The sequence below is a fragment of the Triturus cristatus genome, chromosome 1_2 (assembly GCF_964204655.1).
Source record: "Triturus cristatus chromosome 1_2, aTriCri1.1, whole genome shotgun sequence".
Taxonomy (NCBI): domain Eukaryota; kingdom Metazoa; phylum Chordata; class Amphibia; order Caudata; family Salamandridae; genus Triturus; species Triturus cristatus.
Genome location: NC_140580.1, coordinates 999,794,095 through 999,817,956, shown reverse-complemented (window position 1 = coordinate 999,817,956; position 23,862 = coordinate 999,794,095). Strand labels below are relative to the sequence as shown.

Here is a 23,862-nt window from a genome sequence, read left to right as displayed (position 1 = left end):
ACATCTTATCTTTGCTCCCACTGACAGTTCATGATGGGAGGTTTGCTCCATTGGGCTTTTCTTTGCTACATGGGTTGAAGTTTCGCACTCATGATCCTTAGGAGATCTACTGGTTCTCAAAATTGATCTAAAAACAATTTTAAAAGTCTACTGGATCACCCGGATGATGCAAAAGTGAAGAGAAGTGTCAAGTCAAATACTTTGATTAGACGTAATAAAATCATCACATTCCCCTAAAACTATTTTGACAAGACAAAAGCTGTATACAAAAGCTAAAATAAGTCAATAGCAGTAAAAATATCTCTTTAAGAAAGTCTGCAATTCATAAAATAACACCTTCCAATGATCTGTAGAGTCACCTAATTCTGGTTAAAATACAATACAACATTGAATTCCATGCGCTTTTTATGGCTAAAGTGGTTTATGCATGGTCAACAATAATAATTAAAAGAACACAAACTTTACAGTCCGACAAACATTCAGCTAAAAGCTGGATTGCATACTTCCAGCACCTATCATGTTTTCTTCATAACTGCATATTCTTACACAAAAGGAAGCATTACAAATGCTCTTTTACTGTTCTTTTCCCTAGGGATTGGCTCAGTGGCATTAACAGCCTTTTCCTGAACAAGGTAAAACCAGGAAAATGCATAGCAGGTGAACCACATCTATTTTAGTCCGACAGGGATTTTGAAGAATAAAACAAACCCATTTAGACATGGTCGACAATAGTGTGGTTTGCAGCAAAAATAGTTCAAAAAAGGGAGCTGGGGAAGGAAGGAAGGGACAAGGCATGATAGGAGGAAAGCAGAGATAAATAGAGGGACAGAAAATAGTCTGTCCAATACACTACACCACGAGGTTTGATATTAGCATTGGAACAATACATCATCCAATAAGAAAATTGTGAAACCTAAATGCCCATGGGCAGGCCTAACGCAAGAATAGTGAGGAAAGCCATTGAATCAGGAGAGGGAAGTGAGACAGATAAAGCCTGCATATCATGAGGGGTATGCTTACCAAAAGCCTCGCCTAAGTACATGAAATGTGTTGGATTCAATAGGTGTGAGAAACTAGGTCATTGGTTGAGGAGGATGAGCACACTCTTCAAGTAATAATCAGTCTTTGGCAAGGTGAACCACTAAAGTCTCTAAATAAACCTGAGCTCAAACCCCTGGTAGGCGTGGCACAAATTAGACAGGCTTAGTTTAGAGGCAATGTGTAAAGAATCAATACAATACCAAAACACTAATGATGTCAAAACACAAAACAAGAAAAATACCAAACTAATTATGAAATATGATATGGAGAACAGGAGGTTTACATTTTTACATGATACATTTTAAAAATAGTGCTAACGTGTTAATAACCAACCACAGTCAACTGGTCTGGTTAAACTAGGGTTTAGGCATGATTTAAGGTCAACTGCGATGGAGCGCCAGTTGGATATAGAACTCTGGATCGCCCTGGATGAAAGTTTTACCTTTGGAATTAGTCTCTGAAAGTTAAAAATCTTCACAGGGCAAGCCAATAGGCTGTGGCTGAGAAAAACTGCATGAGGTCAGATAGCTGTTAGAAGAAGTCCCAGTGAAGCTGCTGAATTTTAGCCCGAAACCTCTGTGTGGGAGAAGGTCTCTCATGGGTTGGATACTTTTGACACCTTCACCCAGTGAAGACTTCTACATTTGCACTTAATCACTTTTTTGGAGCTTGGATTCTTCCAGAGGACAAGGCTGCATGCTGTAGCCGAAGAGGTCTCCATAAGGCCAGATACAATCTCTGCAAGGTCCAGGTGAAAAATATTTCCTGCTGCCGAAAAGCAGGAGAAAACCATAATCTTTAGCTCAGCAGCATTGCACCTTCATCGGATAAGCATGACAGGTTTCTACCAGTCCTCCAGGGGTCTTTAGAGCCAAAAAGTCTTTAAATCCTAGGTTTTCAGGTGTTAGTAGAAGGAGTACACTTTGACACTGCTTAGGGACAGTGCAGGCTGCACTGTGGGGGTCATTATTCACTCCATCAGAGGCAACAGCAGGGCCAGGCCGGTCCAGCTGGAACTGGTAAGCTAAACAGTCTCAGGAAATGGACTCTTTGAAGCTTGTTATGTCTTTGCAGCTTGCCCAGGAGGTAATTATTCACTACATCAGAGGCAGCAGCAGGGTCAGGCTGGTCCAGTAGGAACTGGTAAGCTAAACAGTCTCAGGAAATAGACTCTTTGAAGCTTGTTGTGTCTTTGCAGCTTGCCCAGCAGGACAGCCAGATAACCTTTAGAGTCACTTATCTGTCCTTGATACAAGGGAGAGCAGGCCCAGTTCTTCATAGCTCTTCTCAGATCACAGCCAGCATATCCAGCCCTCTTCTGTTACTCCACAATTTCAGAAAATGCTCTAATCAGGGTACTGAGGATGCCACATTTATGCCTGGCACTAGATTGTTTGTGAGGTCAAATCCTAGCCCCTCCCTAACTAATAGAGTAAAATGTCCCAGGGGTAACCTTGCACATTTCAGAAGCATTCCCTGTGTGCCCTACAATCCCACAATGCCCCTCTCTACCTAAATCCTAGATGGTGAAACCCTTCTACCCTTATGCAGAGCTTCAGTGCCGCCCCAGATTGGTAGCCATGGAAATGAGCCGTGCCTCCTCTGTGGGCACTCTAAAACAGTTCTGGGGCCAGGTCTTCTTCCACTGTGCTTGGAGCCTGCCTAGCAGAGTTATCAAAGAAGGGCCATGTCCAGGTGTCAGCTGACAATTGCTTGTGAAAGAGTAGGCCTCTTCGAAGTTAATAATTTTCCTGGGCCTAACTCACTGTTAATCCTGTGAAGAAAACAACAACATCCCCCCACACCCAGGGCCTGGTTCTCTGCCCTGCAACCAGTTTTCATACCTCATCAGAGGATAATATAAATTAGCACCCAAAGGCTTAGGGCAGGCAAAGGTAACTTTCTTTAAGTACCTTCTACTAATACTTATTAAAGATTTGATTTGTGTACATGTGATAATTGATATAACAGTAAACAGTGTTGAAGAAACACTGCTGAGTTACCCCCACATCTAATGAACTACACTAGTATCTTCGAGTCACTTGCGTCATCTTTTTAGCCTGTTGGATTACCTGCAAGTTGATTGTTGGTAAAAGTAAACACTTCATCATTTCTAGCTCACAGGCTCAAGCTCTCTCGTTTGCAGTACCCTAAGCAGCATTGCCAGGCTCAAGACAAGGAAGTGCAAGAAGAACAATAGACCAAAGGCCCTCTCCTGGTATGCACCAAGGATCTGGAATTTCTACCAAAAATGTATGCTACAATGTATGTTCCTTCTTCACATGTTAAAGTATAAGAGAGTGAAACTATACATATTTAAAGTGAGATCTTAAGTGATTTAGCCTGTCAGTAAGCTTTGCTGAGGCGAGGAGCACAGAGAGTGGCATGGCCAGGTTGTAGTTGGTGGGAAAATAATTGAAACTTTAGGTGTTCCACCCACCCACCCACAGTATAATTTAGTGCGGTATTACAGGACTCAGCCATTCCACAACTCTAACCTGGTTCACCAAGCTTTTCCTCTTCGTGGGCAGGTATTGGGGTCCCTTGGTCAGCCACATCTAAAGCCTCCTTCATCCATCAAGGTTAGTCATCAGCTGGTAGTTTGAGAAAAGTTCCATGGGTGTTGCTGCCTAGACACCCACTTTTGGAGGTGGTAAGTGTGCGCACGTGTACACACACACACACACACACACACATTCTCTTTCTCTCACTCTCTATTTTATGTCCTTTTCAGAAGTCACCTATGGTTAAGAGGTTACTTGTGTAAAGTCACAGGTAATAGCCAATGACCTGCTGGTGTTTTGGCATGAGAGGCAATCAGTTGGAAGCCCACGAGTTGTGTTTCTAACTCATGAGACTCCAATTCAACATTTCCTGTTTGGGAGAGCATGTACAACAATGGAGAATGAGGACTGCAGATTTACTGGGCAGCAATGCATAGACCTGGCCACTGCTCCTCCACCTGAGCGTTTTTAGTGAGCTTTGTAAGTTTTGAAGCTCAGTGTGTCCAAAAGCTTGCAGATGGGGACTTAATTTGTCTTGAGTTATCAGGTAGTCATTATATTATTTAGGGTTCACTTTCTCTTGCCTCAATTAAACAGTAGTCCTTTTTCTAACTTCAACTGTGTTGTAAGCTCCATTATTGTTTCAGATAATTACATTCCCTTTCCAGGCCTCTTTCTGGGTGCAAAGCGAGTGAGACTGCAGCGTGCCTTTGGGTATTTCACCACTTTTGTGTCAAATTTAGCCCAGGTTTACTAAGGGTTTGTGTCATTGTTGCATCATACAAGGTGACGTAAGCCCAACGTAAGCCCTTAAGTCAGATTTACTATGCCATGCAGAGCTACCTTGCGTGACTCTGCGAGGTGTAGTAAATCTGGAGAAAAGCAAGGCAGCGCAAGTCGCTGCCTTGCTTTACTTTGTGTGGTGAAGAAGGTGTTCCATGGGTGGAGCATGGGCATTCCCACGCATCCACCCATGGTTATTGCACATTTTCAGATTTACTAAGAGTAGTAAACCTGTGAATGCATCAAAATGCTACACCTTCCCAGGTGAGGGATAACAAGGAGAACTGTTTATTTTCTCCTCATTATTTTCTCTTTCTAAGTGTGCTGCATCCTGCTGCTCACGTAGAAAGAGGAAAATGACTCTCTTCTGCTACAAATAAAACCCTGACTGTAACGCAGGCACCCTTGCAACATGGTGCAAGCATTGGCACAACTGCACCAGTGCAGAGAGAGACCGGGAATGTCCCATATGTTAGTAAATATGGTGCATTCATGCTCTATCCATTTGACGCGGCACAGCAAGTTGTCTTGCTGTGATGCACCAAATGATGATTAATCTGGCCCCGGAAGAATTAAGAATAGAAAACCCACAAAAGGTGATAGTAAAAATGTTTGCACATGCTCAAACCACTAGCAATCTATTGAGGTAACACTCCAATGGTTTCAGTGACAGAATATCGAGATCACATATATCGTGATACTAAAATATTGTGTCAAAAATATTGATCACAAGAATATAGTTTTTCTATACATATAATGATAAGTACAAAAATATTGAGTGTGAAGGGTATTTTTGACATCTCATAACTTATATAGTTTGAATAATCTTGTATGTTCAATGAATTCTACATAGTTTATTATTTTTGTGCCTGTGCGGGCTTGATTATTTTAGATGTCATTTTCCCAATGGTATGCATATTACTAACAGAGATGAATAGCAGTTGGAAATCGTAAGCTTTGGTACGGTTCATTGTAGTACTTGGACACCAAGACATGTATTGTTGAGCTTATTCAGCCCAATGGGGCTCTATTTCATTTATTTTTTCTACTTTTGTGGATAAACTATTGTGGCCAAGGGGTCAACATAATCCTAGTAGCTATTTTTCGAAGTACTGCCTTCATTTATGATCCTGATAGTTGACAGCAGAATATTGGAAATTATGTATGTTTAATAACATTATTTGTTATTTTGTACTATTTGAATTTTTTTTATGTACAAATTAATTTACTGCAATGTTTTGCCTTGAAACAATTGATATGTGCACAGATACTATGAGGCACAGGCAGGTTAAAAGATGGCCAACACTTATTTTCATCTTCACGCCATCGCGGCAAAGCCGTTTTCTATATGTGTGTAAATGAAGTTTACAAAATGTCTGCTGTCCTGGCTGAAAAACGTCCTGAACAAGGCTAGTTTAGCCGAAACAAGTAGACGTTTGTCTGTCTACAAGCACTACTTTAATTTTGAATACATTTTTCGCACCATGGCACCACGTCTCTGAGAGATATGTTTTTTGGAGCTGTGGCATATTATGCGTCTGGGCACGGACGCCGACGTTCACCCGCAGAGATCAGGAAGCACACTGCATACGCCTTCAGCACACAATATATATAGTTTTTACCGCACTGAGGAAAGCATAACGCTGAAATACGTCTGCGAATAATTTTGACACGTCCTGAGAGTGCACCTAGCGAGCTTTGGTTGTTGTGTAACAAACAGGTTCCATCCCCGTTTTCTGGTGCACCTGCCGCGAGTTCGGAGACAGGCTTTTGGTGGAAACTTGGAGCGTATATATATATAGAGAGCGCATGATATTGGACTTTTGTGGGAACATTTGCAAGCCGGCGTGCTCCGCCGGCGTATGCGCCACCTCTCTTGGGTCCAGCTGTCCAGAAGGAGCGAAATTTGGTATATATATATATATATATTAACTCCAATCCTAATTTCTCACAATTGGAAACAGGCGCTGACTCCGTGGGATGCAGTTTCAAAGATAACTCTTTATTTCAAAGCTGTGGCCCGGACGCGTTTCGGCGGACGAGTCCGCCTTGCTCACTGTGTCCGACCTCGCTCAGATAAGTTACTTAAATACTTTCGAAGTACATGTGACACAAACCCAGTGGACCGTTATTTATCCAGGGACACTTCATTTCCATCAGCTTCTTGCTGAGAAATCGTAAATGCACTTTGCTGCCTTCAAGTCATCCACGTGGGCACACTGGTATAAGCATTATATGCTTGCGATTCCTAGCATGCTAACTCTCAAGCAATGAATCCTCGATAGCTTTGGGGTGGTCTCAAAAAAAGAGGGATACAGATCCAAGGCTGGCCCACACGCCCACGATTGGGGCAGTGGTTCCTTCAGGCGTGCTCACTTTCTCTGTTCCTATTTTTGGATTTGAATTTTCTTGGTGACTGAGAGCGCATGATATTGGACTTTTGTGGGAACATTTGCAAGCCGGCGTGCTCCGCCGGCGTATGCGCCACCTCTCTTGGGTCCAGCTGTCCAGAAGGAGCGAAATTTGGTATATATATATATATTTGTATATATACACATTTTAAAACCAATTTAATAATATACATAATTATACATTCTTTAAATAATTATCAAACAAAAAATGTCATTAATTGATTATTTAATTAAATTCCCACACTATGCTCCCACATACATAGCAGCACAAAATTAAAATATAATTAAAATACAAAATTATAACACAATTAACATATTAAGTAATACATAAAATAATTAATGATACATTAACAATTAATTGTTCATTATTACTTAAATATCTTCCCACCCAAATAATTAATCAATTATTACTTAATATCCTACCCACCCTTTAACCCTACAGACCCAATAACATGCACCTAAAACAAAATTATCTATTAAATTATTAATAATCTATTACTGAATTAACTACCCACCCTACACCCCTACAAACGAAACAATCCTCACCTAAAACAACTGAAAATTGTGTTAATTACACAATTTACATAACACTAAAAAGAACATGTTTTTCAAATAACTGGGGTTTTATTAAATGAAGAACTATCAGAGGCATCCCTTCATAGTGTCCATATTATCTGACCAACTTGATAACTTACAATCCATCCTCCTCCATCTGTGTTCATGTCACAGAGCACAGTCATGGGTTTCCCTTCCTCGGGGCAAATGGTGTACCAGCCGCTCAGGATGGCCCCTCGCTCCAGCAGCTCCTTGCAGTTTCTTGCCCCTGCATCATTGGTTGGTGAAGAGAACATAAAACAAAATATCATATAGGTAAAACACGTATAGACTATGTGAACTGTTAACTACATTCAATCAAAAATCATACATTTAAAGAGAATGGCACAGAAAGCAAAATATCTTTTTATATGGAGAAGCAGCAAATTGTCAGTCAACTCATATTACAAGGCGTGTAACTCAAAAATCAAACCTAGGCTTGCATGTATGTAAAAAACATGCTTCTTGAAGGATACAAATATGCAAAAGGGTGTTCCTTTTATAACACAAAATTGGAGTGGTGAAAATAGCAGGTCTTACTTTCGTCAAAATTAATGGTACTCAAAATACAGACCTCAGTAAGATGAAAGGTTGAGCTGGCTTTGTCATGATTCGAGCTTACGAATTGCTAACATGGAGTGCTTAACTAGATGAGGCATTTTGCCAACTTGTGAAGTGTAAGAGTCCTCACATATGTGGTTACACAGCCATACCCAGACCTCGAGTTCACAGGAGATGCCAATGTGGTCAGTTAGACAATGATGCCCCAGGCAAAATTAAAAGCTGTCTGGACCAATATTCACTTAACCAATGCATTTCCAAAATGATCATCCTCCAACTAGCCACACATCATAACACTGAAAAAGACATCAATGCCCTCTTCAAGTCACTCATGTGTTAGAAAAAAATCCCCAACCATCATACACTTGAAACCAGGCCATATGAATCACTAAGTTAGGTGTGAGTAAATGTGTCTGAAAATAGTTTATTTTGTATTTTGGTGCGCCTTTGTGATCCAATCCACTGAAAGGTGAGTCAAAATGTCCCCACCTAAGCAGGGTTTTGAGCAAAGTGCTTTCGAATTGTGCACCATGAACATAACCTTCCTTAAGTCCGATTGACTAGTGTGTATGATGGACTTTTATTCAGCCCCATTTAGCAGTTCCTTGTTCGGAATTTAGAGATACATCAAATTACATTCAAAAATTGATTATAATCTTGTTCGTGGTAGTCAATTTCTTTATCTGATCCAGCTAGTTCCATGGTCACAGGCTTTCAGAAGTCAATCATGGTTGGGCTGAGTAGGACATCTTGGATCTAATATTCTTGCCCCCGAGTCATGTATTTTTACTAAACTAATTTATGATATTATAGTTGGTTGTGGTACAGATGGTACCATCCCTGTTTTCACTGGGTTCTAGTACAGGTAACACATAAAACCCCAAAACGTGGATTTGGTACACTTAGTTGAGCACACACTTAGCATGTTCCTTAGGATGGAAAATGGCTTTATTAATTTGGCCTTCACGCCGACCTATGATCACCACAGATAATATTAACCTCATAACCTTGAAAGTCCTCACACACAACTGGATACCTGCGTGTAAACTTTTCACAATCCTGCTAAGGTTCAGCAGAGGATACTGTACTCTTAACAAATAGTGTAATCAGGTTTGCTGTAGCTCCAGCTGAGGGAGATATATTCTCATGCCCTGTTGAGTTTGCACTCAAATCAGGATCACCACCATTTGAAAAACTAGCATCCGGCTCTTAAGTACCCATCCTTTCACCCATGTATTCTTTAATTCAGCTCTTGGTTGATTGTTGCACAACACAACTAGAAAGCATATACAATGCTTAACTTTCACTGGCTGGTAATGGTGTCCCTCGGTAACACCAAATTCACATTTGTATCTCTGTTTGTCCAATGACTATCAGGTGCACCATTATCACCACCCAGATAAGGAGACTACTCTCCATTACAGGTGTCGACCAAAGCACTGAGGGAACCCTTATGAACAAGATGGCAGGAAAATAAATCCTCCTCAGAATTTCCTCCACTTATTTCTCCTCCCACCTTACATTTTACAACTCGGTGTGCCTTCCAAAACTCTCACAAATTATTTTTACAATTTTAAAATATTTTTCATACTTGGAACTTATCCATTCTCTGGGACAAAATGCTGGCATTTGCACCCTCTTCACACCATCATACCTTGGTGTCACATTTAACTGTGTCTCAGTCACTCTACTCTCAACAGATGTCATCAACTCACTGTCTTCCCCTAGGCAGCTCTCCTCACAATACACCACAGATACAATGATGTCCATTAGGATGGTGGGCGGAAAAACACCCCGACCGCCATGGAAGCGGAAAACAACCGCCCACCGGCACCGTGGGAAAACCGGCAGCCAAATTAGGATTAACCACCCAAAAAATCTGACCACGGCGGTACGAGGCCAAGAATAACCGCCCGTAGCGGGCAGAGATGGCCAAAATCCATCCGCGGCAGTTGGAATTGCGGTGGAAAAACAACAACCCGCTGCAAGTATAGTGGTGACACCACACCGGAAATTAGTATATCCCCGACGGTCTCGCAGTACGTACCGCTATCTACGACCGCCGCGGTCGCACAATGGGGTGAATGGGAGAGCCAGTGGAAGAGCTGAAGCACAGCCACCGCGGCGTACGAACCGTCAAAAATATGGCGGGCGAAGCCAAAACCCCACAAGAAGGCCAAAAAGTGCACACAGAAAACTAGACATGCCTCCCAAATACACAAAACACACACCAATGACACAACCACATGGCAAAACGAAAAATACAAATCCCAGGACAACACACCTGTGAGCAACACCCCAATTGGACACACCCACATAGCTGAGTATAAAACCAGCCCCTTCCCTGACCACAATTCCTTGCAAAACTCCAGGCGAGAAGGGACACATACCACAGCTGACAGGAGAGGCAAAGGACACAACATCACCAGCCACACCACACACAGCACCACCACCACCTCCACGCCAGCACAACTAACCTCCTGCACACCACACACTATACACAGCACAACCACAACCACCACTCACACTCCTGCACCCACAATCACTTTGCACACCACACACCATGGCCACACAGAAAATGGCCAAATTCACTGAGAGTGAGTTGAAGGTCATGATAGATGAGATAGTCAGAGTGGAACCACAGCTTTTTGGTACCCTGGTCCAACAGACACCATTAGCCACAAGGACACAAATGTGGGATAGGATAGTCCAAAGGGTCAATGCAGTAGGGACCACCCCAAGATCAAAAAAGGAGATCATGAAGCGGTGGCATGATCTGAAGAAGGTGGTCAAGGAGAGGAGGAGCAAGAACTGTGAGCTGGCTCAGAGGACTGGTGGTGGCCCAACCATTCCACCGAAACCATTCACACAATTGGAGGAGAAGGTGTTTGCCATACTGCATCCAGAGAGTCTCACAGGAGCAGCCGGGGGAGTGGAGGCTAGTAAGTACAAACAAATGACTACCGCCACTCTACAATGTACTGCCTTGCACAACTACAAAGCTACACCACCTAGGACACATAACATCCATCTGCACCACACACTCACAAAAACATGGCTCACAGATCCAACATTCACCCACTCCCATTCACCCCAAACATAGCTACCAATATTACCATGGGGGCATGTGTACAGACAGACAGCACTACAACTCCCACCAGGCACCCTGGCACACAGCATCAGCAAGATGGATCCCTCCCCCTACCCCACCCAGAAGCATGTGTCAGCCATTACACAACCCACATCAAACTTACAGGTAGGTAGCCATCTTTACACAGAGGCTGTTTGTGGGGTGGAGGCCTGCACCACTACTCCCACCATGCCCCCTGTCCCTCACCCGAGCAGGATGGAGCCCTCCCCCACCCAGGAGCATTTGGAAGCCATTGCAGTACACCAAACAAACTTACAGGTAGGTAGCCATCTTCACAATGAGGGTGTCTGGGGGTGGGGGGCCTGCACAGCCACACCCAACATACCCCCTGTCCCACAGCCTACCATGAAGGATCCCTCCCCCCGAAGCATGTGTCAGCTATTACACAACTAAGGGTGGGCGTAGTTCGCGAAGTAGCACTTCGCGAAGCTACGCAAAGTGAAGTTCGCACTACGCGAGCTACGCGTAGCACTTCGCGAACTGCGAAGTAACATGTTCGCACTGTGCAAGATGTTGTTTTCAATGATTGCACAGTGCGGACAAGCAACCGGCACTGTGCAATCATTGAAAATGGCATCTTGCACAGTGCGAGCTGTAGTTTTCTGCTGCTCGAGTAGATTTTTCCTCGAGCTGCAGCTTTCTCAACGCGAACTGGTAGTTTCTCATCGCCTCGCAATGAGAAACCTGACCTTCTCGCGTTGTGAATCTCGCCGGGAGGTTTATTTTCCATGCTCGCGATCACGAACAAGGAAAAAGTCTCGCCAGGATGTCATTTTGCTTGCTCGCGGTCGCCAACTTGACGTTGAGGACCGCGAGCAAGCAAAAAATGACCGCAGCACTACGCAACACTACGCTACGCGTGTTCGCACTGTGCTACGTGCAGTTCGCGTAGTGCGAAGTAGCGCGAACTTCGCAAACTACGCGAGCGTAGCGTAGTGCTTCGCCCAGGCCTATACACAACCCACATCAAACTCATGGGTAGGTAGCCATCTTCACTGGGAGGGTATCTGGGGGTGGGAGGCCTGCACCACTACTCCCGACATCCCCTCTGTCCCACACCTGCGCAGGATGGAGCACTTCCCCACCCCACCCAGAAGCATGTGGCAGCAATTGTATTATAACAAACAAATTTACAGGTAGGTAGCCATCTTCACAATGAGGATGTTTGTGTCTGGGAGGGCTGCACTACTACTCCCAGCATTCCCTCTGTCCCACACCTCAGCAGGATGGATCCCTCCCCCCACCCCACCCAGGAGCAGTTGGAAGCCATTGCAGTACACCAAACAAACTTACAGGTAGGTAGCCATCTTCACAATGAGGGTGTCTGGGGGCGGGGGGCCTGCACCACTGCTCTCACCATGCCCCCTGTCCCACAGCCTAGCAAGATGGAGCCCTCTCACCACCCCACCCAGAAGCATGTGTCAGCCATTACACAACCCTCATCAAACTTACAGGTAGGTAGCCATCTTCACAATGAGGGTGTTTGTGTCTGGGAGGGCTTCACTACTACTCCCACCATTCCCTCTGTCCCACACCTCAGCAGGATGGGGCCCTCCCTCACCACACCCAGGAGCAGTTGGAAGCCATTGCAGTACACCAAACAAACTCACAGGTAGGTAGCCAGTACGTGCACCCACCCATTTTTCACCAATTAAATGGTGCCATATCACAACACCAGCCCTCTCATTGCACAAAGAGGCATACCTACCCCCTTGCCAAGCACAGTGTGCACACAGGTAAGCTAAGGAAACTGTCACAACCACCAGAGTGTGACGCAACAATGCACAAGTAGAAGAAAGCCAGGGCACAATCATGCACAGCAAATAGTTACATATGCATCACCATGGAGCAAGTGCAACAAGGACCATTCTAAAAATATGAAAGCATGTGTGGTGGCACAAAGCAAGATATGCACATGACAGGACAAAGGGATGCAGGAGATGACAATGGCCAGTCCATGGCCAGATGTGACGTCTGCTATTTCAGACAAATAAACTATGAGTCCTCAATTAAACACATGTTGTGCCAGGCCCTAGATGGCAACAAGTACCTGTAAACCTCAATTGTGCACAGTTCGCATGGTATGCCTTGACACCTCGCACCATGGACAAGTAATGCTTATACCACTGCATCATGTCAGGAAGCACAGTACTGCACATAGTCAACAATGTGATATGTCAATTGTGCAGTGTACAAAAAGTGAATGACACACAGCTAACACAAAGCTTGCCGGGTGCACTGCAATGACCATTTCACATCTGACCCACAGGTGACCAAAAACTCACTGCCGAGGACAACACCAGCAACCTGCAGAGCCAGTCTCCACCCCCGGTACAAGGACTCTTGGATGTTGACTCACAGGATTCCATTGACGATGAGCTCAAAGCCGGCCCATCTGGTGTGACAGGGAGCAACAGGTCCCAGGACCCCATCGTCCCCCCCACCACATCTGCGGCAACAACGCCACAGCAGACCCCTGCTGTCACAGCCTGTGTGGCCACCACCACCAGTGCTGCCTGCAACACCCTCCCTGTCCCAGAGGATGCCCAGCACACACCACCCATGGAAGAGGGCAGGGAGAGGATGCGGGTGCCCACAGTGGTGAGGCAACAGGTCCGTGGCAGCAGGGCAGGTGGGAGGGGCAGGGTCACCCAGGGACACCAGGAGGCTGGGACCCACTCCCTGGAAAACATCACCAGAGTCCTGGGTGCATACAAATAGGCCCAGGGACGAACGGGCCGGTCGGACGATCTGTTGCACGAGCTCCTCCTGATGATGAGGTCCATTGACAGCCACATGGGACAAATCGTGGACCTCTTGGGCCAGCAAGTGGTGTTACTAAGGGACAGGCATGCGCACCTGACAACACCTCCGCCTCCCTCTGGTGGGTTGCACAATGACAGTTCACCATCCTCCCCTGCGCCCACAGAGAGGGGTGAGTCCTCAGACCCCACTGGCCCTGCAGCAGGGCTCCCCCTGCCAAACGACAAAGGGGCCATCCCAAGAGGACCCTGGGAGTATCTGGAGGCCAAGCACCTGCCAGACGCCAGTCACGGAGCCAGCCCTGATGGCAACCCTCTCCACCACTGCAATGACTCTTTGGACTGTCCTTCCTGAGTGACTCGCGGCTCCCTGAAGATCGTAAGACCTCCGAACTTGTGCTTGAGCCCTGCTGAGTGACTCGCGGCTCCCTGAAGATCGTAAGACCTCCGAACTTGTGCTTGAGCCCTGCTGAGTGACTCGCGGCTCCCTGAAGATCGTAAGACCTCCGAACTTGTGCTTGAGCCCTGCTGAGTGACTCGCGGCTCCCACAGACTCTCTTGGTCCCGCCGGACCCCGACGACGACAAGCGTATCCCCCAGCTCGAGGATTGTGAGCTGTGCGCCGGGTACGCTCCTGCATTTGATCCATATCCCCAAAGACTGTCCCGCTACCTCCTACCCCCCCTCCAAGACTCTGTGAGCCCGCACTCCACTTGTATATATTTGCCTTGCTGATCATAAAGGTCCTACAACTCCGATCTGATAAAGATTTGCTCTTAAGAACTCCCGGTGTGGTGTCTCTTTTTCGTGTGGTGCCGAGTGTACGATCCTAGATACGAGATTCCTCCCCTGAGGAGTCTCCCGCCAGTGCCCGGCTACGATACCTCGAGGGTTGGTCTCAGGATAGCCAGGGCCCCCTCCGGGCTCCTCTGAGGTCGCCTTCTAACAACTGTCAACTCACTGCTCCCCCCCAATGGAAATGTACACCCTCCTCGCATCTCACCATAGTAAATAAAATATCCTCACACACATGTTGTTGTGTATGCTCCGTCTTTATTGCAGGGTGTACAGTCTTCAACATGATCACAATGTACCAGGAGCATGGGCTGTATGTAGGCAAGGAGAAGTCAAAGGCACCTAGGGAAACACAACAGAACAACTGTCACTGGTCTGGGTGTGGCATCACAGCCTTCACACAAGCCCTAACACCAGGATAACCCAACATGCACATATCACAATGGCCACCAAGTGTCAACATACACGTCCCGTCGATGATCCCAAATGACATGTCCTAGAAACATTTCCAACCACCACTGAGTCTACAACTGGCTGATGCTACAATTCTCACATGCCCCTTCACGACAACAGCAATATCATCAGACAATGGGTATGTTGCACATTGACACCCACCGTCAAGTGAAGTAGCGGATGATGAGCTGTTCACGCAGGTCAACATCTTCCTCCTCTCCATTGTCCTCATCACTGGACACAACTTGGTTTGCAGTCTGGGGCCTTGGGTCCTCACCATCATCCAGGAGCAGGGGAATCTCCTTGCAGCATGCCACAACAATCTGACACACCTTCCCGGGCGAGTATGCCAGTGCACCACCGGTCTTGTCCAGGCACCGGAAACGTGCCTTGAGCAGTCCAAAAGTACGCTCCACCACACGACCTGTCCGCCCATGGGCCTCATTGTAGCGGATTTCAGCCGGGGACCTGGGATCCCGCAGTGGGCTCAGCAACCAGGGATGGTTGGGATATGCAGAGTCACCTAGGTATGACAAACACAAATAGACATTGCAACGTCGCAGAGTCTCAGGGCAGCAGGTCACACACACAGCACATGACTAGGCATACTCACCCACAATCCATGCACGCTCTGGAAGAAGATTAGCCATCACCTGGGGCACTATGCTGTTCCGCAGGATATAGAAGTCATGGGCGGAGCCTGGGAATTTGGCACACACCTGCGAGATGTTCATATCTGCCAGGCACACCACCTGCACATTGAGTGGTAATGCTTGCGATTGCGGTAAATGTGCTCACTTGCCTGTGGTAGCACAAGACTGACATGGGTGCAATCAATGGCCCCAACAACATTGGGGATGTGTCCAAAGGGATAGAAGTCTCCCTTCACAGCTGGCAATTCAGCACCCCATGGGAAATGGATGTATCGGTCCTTGTATAGCATCATGGTGGGCAGTACATCACGCAGCACCATGCTGAACATCGGTTGTGACATCCCACCAGCACTGGCAACAGTCTCCTGGAACGATCCAGTGGCAAAAAAATGCAGGGCTGCCATCACCTTATAAGTAGGGGTGAAAGCTGTTGGATATGTCCTGCATGGCTGCAGGTGGGGCTCCAACAGATCACAAAGGATTTTCAGGGTGGCTCTGTCCAGGTGGCTTTTCCGTATGATTGCAACATCCTCCATGTCCTCCAGCACCGTCAAGTGACGAGTCAAATTTGGCCTCCTCCTATTGGAGATGATAGTGGACACATGTCAATGCAATACATCATGAGATGTGCACATCATATCACGTTCTGGATGACACAACGACAACAATGACTGACATCTATAGTGACTAACAGACCAGCTTACATGGAGGGACACCTTCAGCTACACAAAGGGCACACGTGTCAACTTACACAAGACAAGTGCCTCAAACACCACCTTTGACAATGTGAATGCACATAGGGATATGGCCACAGTACACATGTGCACGCCTGGGAGTCTAGCATCCAGCATATGTGTAACTAATCAAAACCACTGTCTCATACCTAGCTGCTGTACCGGTCACACCTTAATGCGTCATTACAACCTGGCACACATCCACCACACAATGACCACAGTTGGTGCTGGAATGATGAATGTGTTCATGAGCAGACATGAGAGGCAATGCAAAATAGATCAACATTCATCGAGACAAGCATTGCTTTGATTGTCACTGGACCTCAACACATTGACATGTGTACACATTGTACAGTCCAGGACTACACTGTCCTGCCTACACCAACATCAAATCCTTAAGTGAAATGTGAGTGGGTACAGGCAAATCTACGTTACACACACACAAACATGGCATGTGTAGCCATCAGTGGAGTAATTTGAACATTGGCATTGTGTGCACAATGATGTGCCATTGAACATGTTGGCACTGTGCACTGTTGATGTTTGACAGATGGCCATCGCCATTGTATGGCACCCATATCGCGGTAGCTACCACCTGGCACCGGCGGTGTCTCACCAGCACCCCCATTCACACAAGTGCGTTAGTCATAGGCATGGAGACATGTGGAAATGGTGGTTGGCATGCTCCGCCGCCAGAATGGCGGTGCCTCGTGTTAATGCATGGCACCCATATCGCTGTATCTATAGCCTGGCGCTGGCGGTGTGTCACCAGCACCCCCATTCACACAAGTGCGGTAGTCATAGGCATGGAGACATATGGAAATGGCGGTTGGCATGCTCCGCCACTAAAATCGCGGTAGCGCACACCGGGCCCCTGCGGTGTTTCACCGCCATGGAGCTCGCCCTAGAGCCAATGCGAAGCTCGATAGCGGTGACATGGTGCAATTTTGAAGATCGTGGTAGGCGTGCTCCGCCACCGCTGAGGCGGTCATTGGATGCATTTGAAAGATGCACCATCGTGGTAGCGCACCCCGGGCACCAGCTTTGTATCACCGCCATGGAGCATGCCCTTACAGCCAATGGGAGCCATGATTGTGGTGACATGATGCAATTTTGAAGATAGCGGTAGGCGTGCTCCGCCACCGGGGAGGGGGTCATTGGATGCATTTGAAAGATGCACCATCGCGGTAGCGCACCCCGGGCCCCAGCATTGTATCACCGCCATGGAGCTCACCCTAGAGCCAATGCGAAGCTCGATAGCAGTGACATGATGCAATTTTGAAGATCGCGGTAGGCGTGCTCTGCCACCGCTGAGGCGGTCATTGGATGCATTTGAAAGATGCACCATCGTGGTAGCGCACCCCGGGCACCAGCTTTGTATCACCGCCATGGAGCATGCCCTTACAGCCAATGGGAGCCATGATTGTGGTGACATGATGCAATTTTGAAGATCGCGGTAGGCGTGCTCCGCCACCGCGGAGGCGGTCATTCGATGCATCTGAAAGAGGCAGACTTGGACCACCAATTGCTGCAGCTTGGCACCTTTGAACCGACCCCAGGGGGCTATATATGTGGGAGTGAGCCTCACATTGCCACTGCTCACAGAGCCTGCTGCCTGAGACCCCTCACCAGCTACTGCCTCCAGGGACTGCTGCCTGAGACCCCTCACCTCCTGCTGCCTCCATGGACTGCTGCCTGGGATCCCTCACCTGCTGCTGCCTCCAGGGACTGCTGCCTGAGACCCTCACCTTCTGCTGCCTCCAGGGACTGCTGCCTGAGACCCCTCACCTGCTGCTGCCTCCAGGGACTGCTGCCTGGGAACCCTTGCCACCAAAATCCCCTGCTGTTGTCTCACATCCACAGTGATGGCAAGGACAGAGGAGATGCTTGCCAGTCCCTTCACGAGAGAGGAGCTGGAGGTCCTGGTGGACGAGGTGCTCACACAGTACCCAAGGCTATATGGTGCCCCAAATGTTGTGGTAAGTCTGCAACAGTGGTGTGGTAGGGCAGGGGGGCCACACATGTAGTTGGACTGATGCAGTATGTGCCTGGGAGTGTGGGGTAGTGTCATGCACTGCCTGACATGCTGTCTCCAGTGGGAGGGTGTGTCTACCCAATGCCACAGCTTTCCCTCCCTGCACATGTATGTATGAGTGACCTGTGTTGTGTTTTCAGCCATACAGTGACACAGAAGGTTGTTCATGCTGTAGTCAGGACAGTGATTGCTTGGCTGGATGGCTGTGTGTGCCCCTGTAGTCCATCTCAGTGTGAGCCCAGCTGCCTTGCACAGTCCCCGCCTACAAAGACAAGGACAACTCACTCAACTTACAGAGTATGACATCAGTCTTGTCACATAGCACTCCAGCTATGGTCCATCTCAGCACTGTGGTTTGCAAACAACTGCCCAAGTGATTGACATTTTGTATTTGTGATATCATGTCCATCCATGTGACCACCATGACACATTCAAATATTCACATGACAGGGACATTGATGGCTGCGCAGTCTTGGACACAGTGAGTCCACCCCAAACATAGGTTGACATGTGATGTATGTGTTGCTCAAGCAAACAATGGACTGGAGATGTGGGCAGGCTATATGGGTGTTTCAGTGCTGGCATCCTGCATGTGTGTAAGATGTGCAGGGACTGTGTTCCCCCTCACACCTGCATGCTTTAACATCAGCTTTTCCCATGCAGGGGTCCCATGTGGGCTGTACTATAGTCTCTGATTGACCTATCGTTGGATATGTGATGATGTTGTATCTTGCTGCCATACTGATAGATGTCGGTACATGGCACTGTGTCCCTGATAATTTCTCCCTCTTGTCTCCCATGCCTGCAGCTCAAGGTACACCAGCGTAAGGCCGTGTGGAGGGCCATTGCAGCGAAGGTGCGAGCCCTCGGGGTCTCAAACCTACGGCGCACCCACTGCCACAAGAGATGGGACGACATCAGCCGGCTGGCAAAGAATGTGGCAGAGATTACCCTGGCGCTGCTTCCTCGCACTGGCCGTCTGGCACGGCACGGCATGACACCACTAATGGGGCGCATCTTGGCGGTGACACAGCCTGAGCTGGATGCACATTTGAAGGAGCATCAGCAGCAAGCCAGGGGTGAGCATTTGGGGAGTCTGACTGGGAGTGGCTGCATGTGTACAGAGCCTGTGCCAGCGCTGGCCTCTGTGATGTTGGTAGTGTGATGCTGTGGCATGTAAGTGGCTGCTGGCCTGGGTGCCTGCGGCATGCATTTACCATACCTGTACTTGCAAAGTTGATTTGGATGCTGTGCCTTCACATTACATTCTGAGTTGTGCTCTTTAGGTTTCTTCTGCATTGGTGTAGTCTTGGGAATCCCATGGGAGGGAACGGCAGTGTGCCCAATCTGACTGTACGTACATCAATGCGTCCATTGCATGCACCCATATTGGGGAGGGCTAGACATCTTACAGCAATGTGCAGCATTCTATTGCCCCCAAGGTACAACATGGTGGGTGGCATGGGCTGATGTCCATTGTGGACTGTCATGTTGTAGTCTTGGTCTTTGTTGTCCTCTCCTGTTCCAACCTGTCATTGGCAACAAGTACTGTGCCCCCATCATGTCCCTAGGTGTGCTCAGAACTAGTTGTGTGTCTGTTTGAACAGAGCCACAAGCAGGGTGTTGTGCTGTGTGGTCATCACATGGCTCACTCATGCATGAGTTTCCACGCACTGCTTGAGTCTATGTAGTGAGTTGGCACGATGTGATTGCACAGGGTGGTGTGCAACATGTAGATTTGCTCTACTTTTGTCATGCATTGCTTGCATATGTTTGTTCGGTTTTTGCCACTGACCTGACCCTACATCTCTCTCTCCTATGCAGCATCATCTGTGGTTACGGAGAGACAGGAGACGGACACCAGTGGGGCTGAAACTAGCACCACAGCTGCCCAGGAGCCCAGTGACACAGATGTCACCAGCGCATCAGAGGGGGACAGGAGTCTGCTGGAGGAGTCCCAGCCTGAGACGCAAAGCAGCACATCATCCGATGCCAGCGGGGATGCATCCATGTTGGAGGGCACAGGGAATGGGGACTCTGCATCAACTTCCACCACACAGCGGCCATTGCCCACCCTCCCAGCCACTTCCTCTGCTGCTGCCTATGTCCGCCTCAGTTAGAGGGGAAGAGTGTCCTTCACCCATGGCACCGCTACCCCTGCCCCTGTCCCCCCTGCTGCCATCAGTGCTGAGTCTGTGGACCTTTTGCGCCAGCTGTGTGTAGGCCAGACAGCTCTCCTCAATGCCTTCATTGACCACGACAAGAAATTGGCCCAGGTGGTTGCTTTCATGGAGGGCATACATTCCGATATGGGTGGCCTGCACCGGACAGTCCAGGCTTTGTCATCAACAGTGACGTCTGCCCTGCAACAGGCACATTCTCACAGTCCAGCTCCAGTCCCTTTGTCCACCCCCCGGGCAGTGGCCATGTCTGACGATAGTGACCACGGTCCACATACATCAAAGTCACAATACAGCACACGGAGTACACAGCAGCAGCAACCCAAGCGGTAACGTGCGCAGACACCATCCCCACAGAAGAACAAAGGCACCCCAGAGCGCAGGGAGAAAAGCCCATCAGGCAACACCAGTGGACAATTAGCAAAGTAGCAGACCTCAGGCACACATGCCTCAGTGGCATCCCCATCCAAGGACTGTCCTGCCCCTAAAACATCGCACAAAGATAATCGTACAGTGTCTGTGCCCACCAAGGAGGTGGTGCATGCCAAGGGTACACCTAGGAAGGGCTCCAAGGCAGTATCACCAACCACCTCAACTCCCATTCCATGCCCAGTGAAGCAGGGGCCGGAGGGCACTGTAGGGGTAACACCTAGTACACCGGGGAAGGGGGTGGCAGAGGCGAAGCAAGGCAAAGCATTCCGCTGGGTCCAGTACATCACCAGAGGGGCTGCCAGTGCCTGCACCTGCTGCTGCAGCAGTGGTGGTGTGTGCCTGTTGTGCCCACACCACTTCCCATTGATCCCAAGTCAGGCAAGCCATTTAGGATCCCCAAGAAGTCGAAGGGCACCCCTCCACAATCTATCAGCCACACCGTGACTCCCGTCTGCATAACTCCACCTCTACATGCCACTACACCACCTGGTCCAAACAGCCCTCCAGCTTGCCAAGCCACTGATAGCTCTACCTCAGATGTTCCGCTCTCTCCCCCTTTAAGTGCCCCGACAGTCCCCATGATACAGCCAGCTCCTAGTCCGCCTGACAGCTAAGTCTAAGTGGTAGTCACTCTCACACACCTGTGTCTCACACAGGCGGGCCTGTACTGCACATTGTTGCCCCCTGACTGTGTTGCTGACCATGGAAAGGCACAGTCGCACACATTCCCTGTGCAGCTTCTCATGGACTCAGTAGGCAGTTTGTCATGCCCACTGGCCTTGCCGTTCACTGCTGTGTTGGACCCTTCCCTGTGCAGCTGTTCATGGACTCAGTCTGCAGTTTGTCATGGCCACTGGCCTTGCCGTTCACTGCTGTGTTGGACCCTTGCCTGTGCAGCTTCTCATGGACATACTCTGCACTTTGTCCTGGCCACTGGCCTTGCTGTCTTGCCCTTGCCTGTGCAGCTTCTTATGGACATGCTCTGCACTCTACCCTGGCCACTGGCCTTGTTATTCATTGCTGTTTTGCCCTTGCCTGTGCAGCTTCTCATGGACATGCTCTGCACTCTGCCCTGACCACTGACCCTGCTGTTTTGCCCTTGGCTGTGAAGCTTCTCATGGACATGCTCTGCACTCTGCCCTGGCCACTGACCCTGCTGTTTTGCTCTTGCCTGTGCAGCTTCTCATGGACATGCTCTGCACTCTGCCCTGGCCACTGGCCCTGCTGTTTTGCCCTTACCTTTGCAGCTTCTCATGGACATACTATGCACTCTGCCCTGGCCACTGGCCTTGCTGTTTTGCCATTGCCTGTGCAGCTTCTCATGGACATGCTCTGCACTCTGCCCTGGCCACTGGCCTTGTTGTTCACTGCTGTTTTGCCCTTGCCTGTGCAGCTTCTCATGGACATGCTCTGCACTCTGCCCTGGCCACTGGCCTTGCTGGTTTGCCCTTGCCTGTGCAGATTCTCATGGACATACTCTGCACTCTGCCCTGGCCACTGGCCTTGCTGTTTTGCCCTTGCCTGTGCACCTTCTCATGGACATACTCTGCACTCTGCCCTGGCCACTGGCCTTGCTGTTTTGCCCTTGCCTGTGCAGCTTCTCATTGACATGCTCTGCACTCTGCCCTGGCCATTGGCCTTGTTGTTCACTGCTGTTTTGCCCTTGTCTGTGCAGCTTCTCATGGACATGCTCTGCATCTTGTGCCTCACTCTTCTCTTCTCATGGTGCCTATCTGTGCAATTTGTGAATAAAGACAGTTGCTCCAGTTGTCTATTTTGTCAGTGTCCTTACTGAATAAAGTTCTTTTGCTGTGTGTAAATGCTTTACTGTGCCACATGGTCTGTGTGGCACTTCAACATGGTCAATGTTTGGGCTCACTTGCTCTCTTTTTTTCAGGGGTGACAGGGTCTTCAGTTCTTCTTGGCCTGGATACGTGTGGTGGCAATGGTGTCAATTTTGAATAGTTAGCAGTAGTCATTTACTTGATTAGTTCATGTGGGCTCTATTGTACACATGTCAGGTTGGGGGGCACTGCCAGCACAGGGTGGGTTTCTGCACACAGTGTTGCAGGCAGGCTGCCCAGGATCATCATGTGTGTGTTCTTCCTATATGTGTGCCCAGTGGTGTATGTGTGTGGTCATCTTGTGATGGCCAGTCACCCTAGTCCCATGGCTTACGTTCCATGTGTGCTCTTGGATGGCCAGGTAGTGTGAAGGGGGTGAGTTTGTGGGGAGTGTTGATGTGTGCATGCCTATGCAATGTCAACTACACACATGTGTCACCCAGGAGTTGTGTGCCTGTTGTTTTGATTGTTCATCCATGTGGATGTGGTTGTATGCCCATGTGTGAGTTGTCTGTTGTGCACTGTGCAGTGTGTGGGTGTGTCCTTGCAGTTCTTTCTGACTCCTTCTTGTTGTTTTTGTCACTTGTGAGTATGCAGAGGGTGTTACTGGCAATTCAGTCTTGTGTTTTGTTGCACATCCAGGTGTCTGGTGGCTGTTTGTGGGGTCTGTGCCGACCTGCTGCTCCACACTGCCATTGTGGTGGTGTTTTCTCATGCCTTGCTGTCCCATGGTGCTTTCTTGCCTCCAGTGTGGCAGGTTGTGTGTGTTGGCATGCCATGCCCTATCTGTGCTTCAGCTGCCTACCCATTGTGGGTCTGCACTCACTCTCTTTGTGTATGGTACACTCCTTCCATGTCCCCTACTGACATGCAGTACACTTATCTTTAGTGTGAGCTGTCCCCTTGGTTTGTATGTGTGTGTGCCTCCC

The 23,862-nt window shown here is 48.4% G+C and overlaps 1 protein-coding gene across 2 annotated transcripts in view; it reads right to left on the bottom strand.

The window, feature by feature from the left end:
* The window catches only part of LOC146868568 (ryncolin-2-like), a 304,312-nt gene that overhangs the window by 159,932 nt on the left and 120,518 nt on the right, over positions 1 to 23,862 (bottom strand). For both annotated transcript variants that reach the window (XM_085611342.1, XM_085611352.1), the window contains one exon: positions 7,435 to 7,562. In XM_085611342.1, the coding sequence (XP_085467468.1) occupies positions 7,435 to 7,562 (128 nt within the window). The remainder of the gene's footprint in view (positions 1 to 7,434; positions 7,563 to 23,862) is intronic.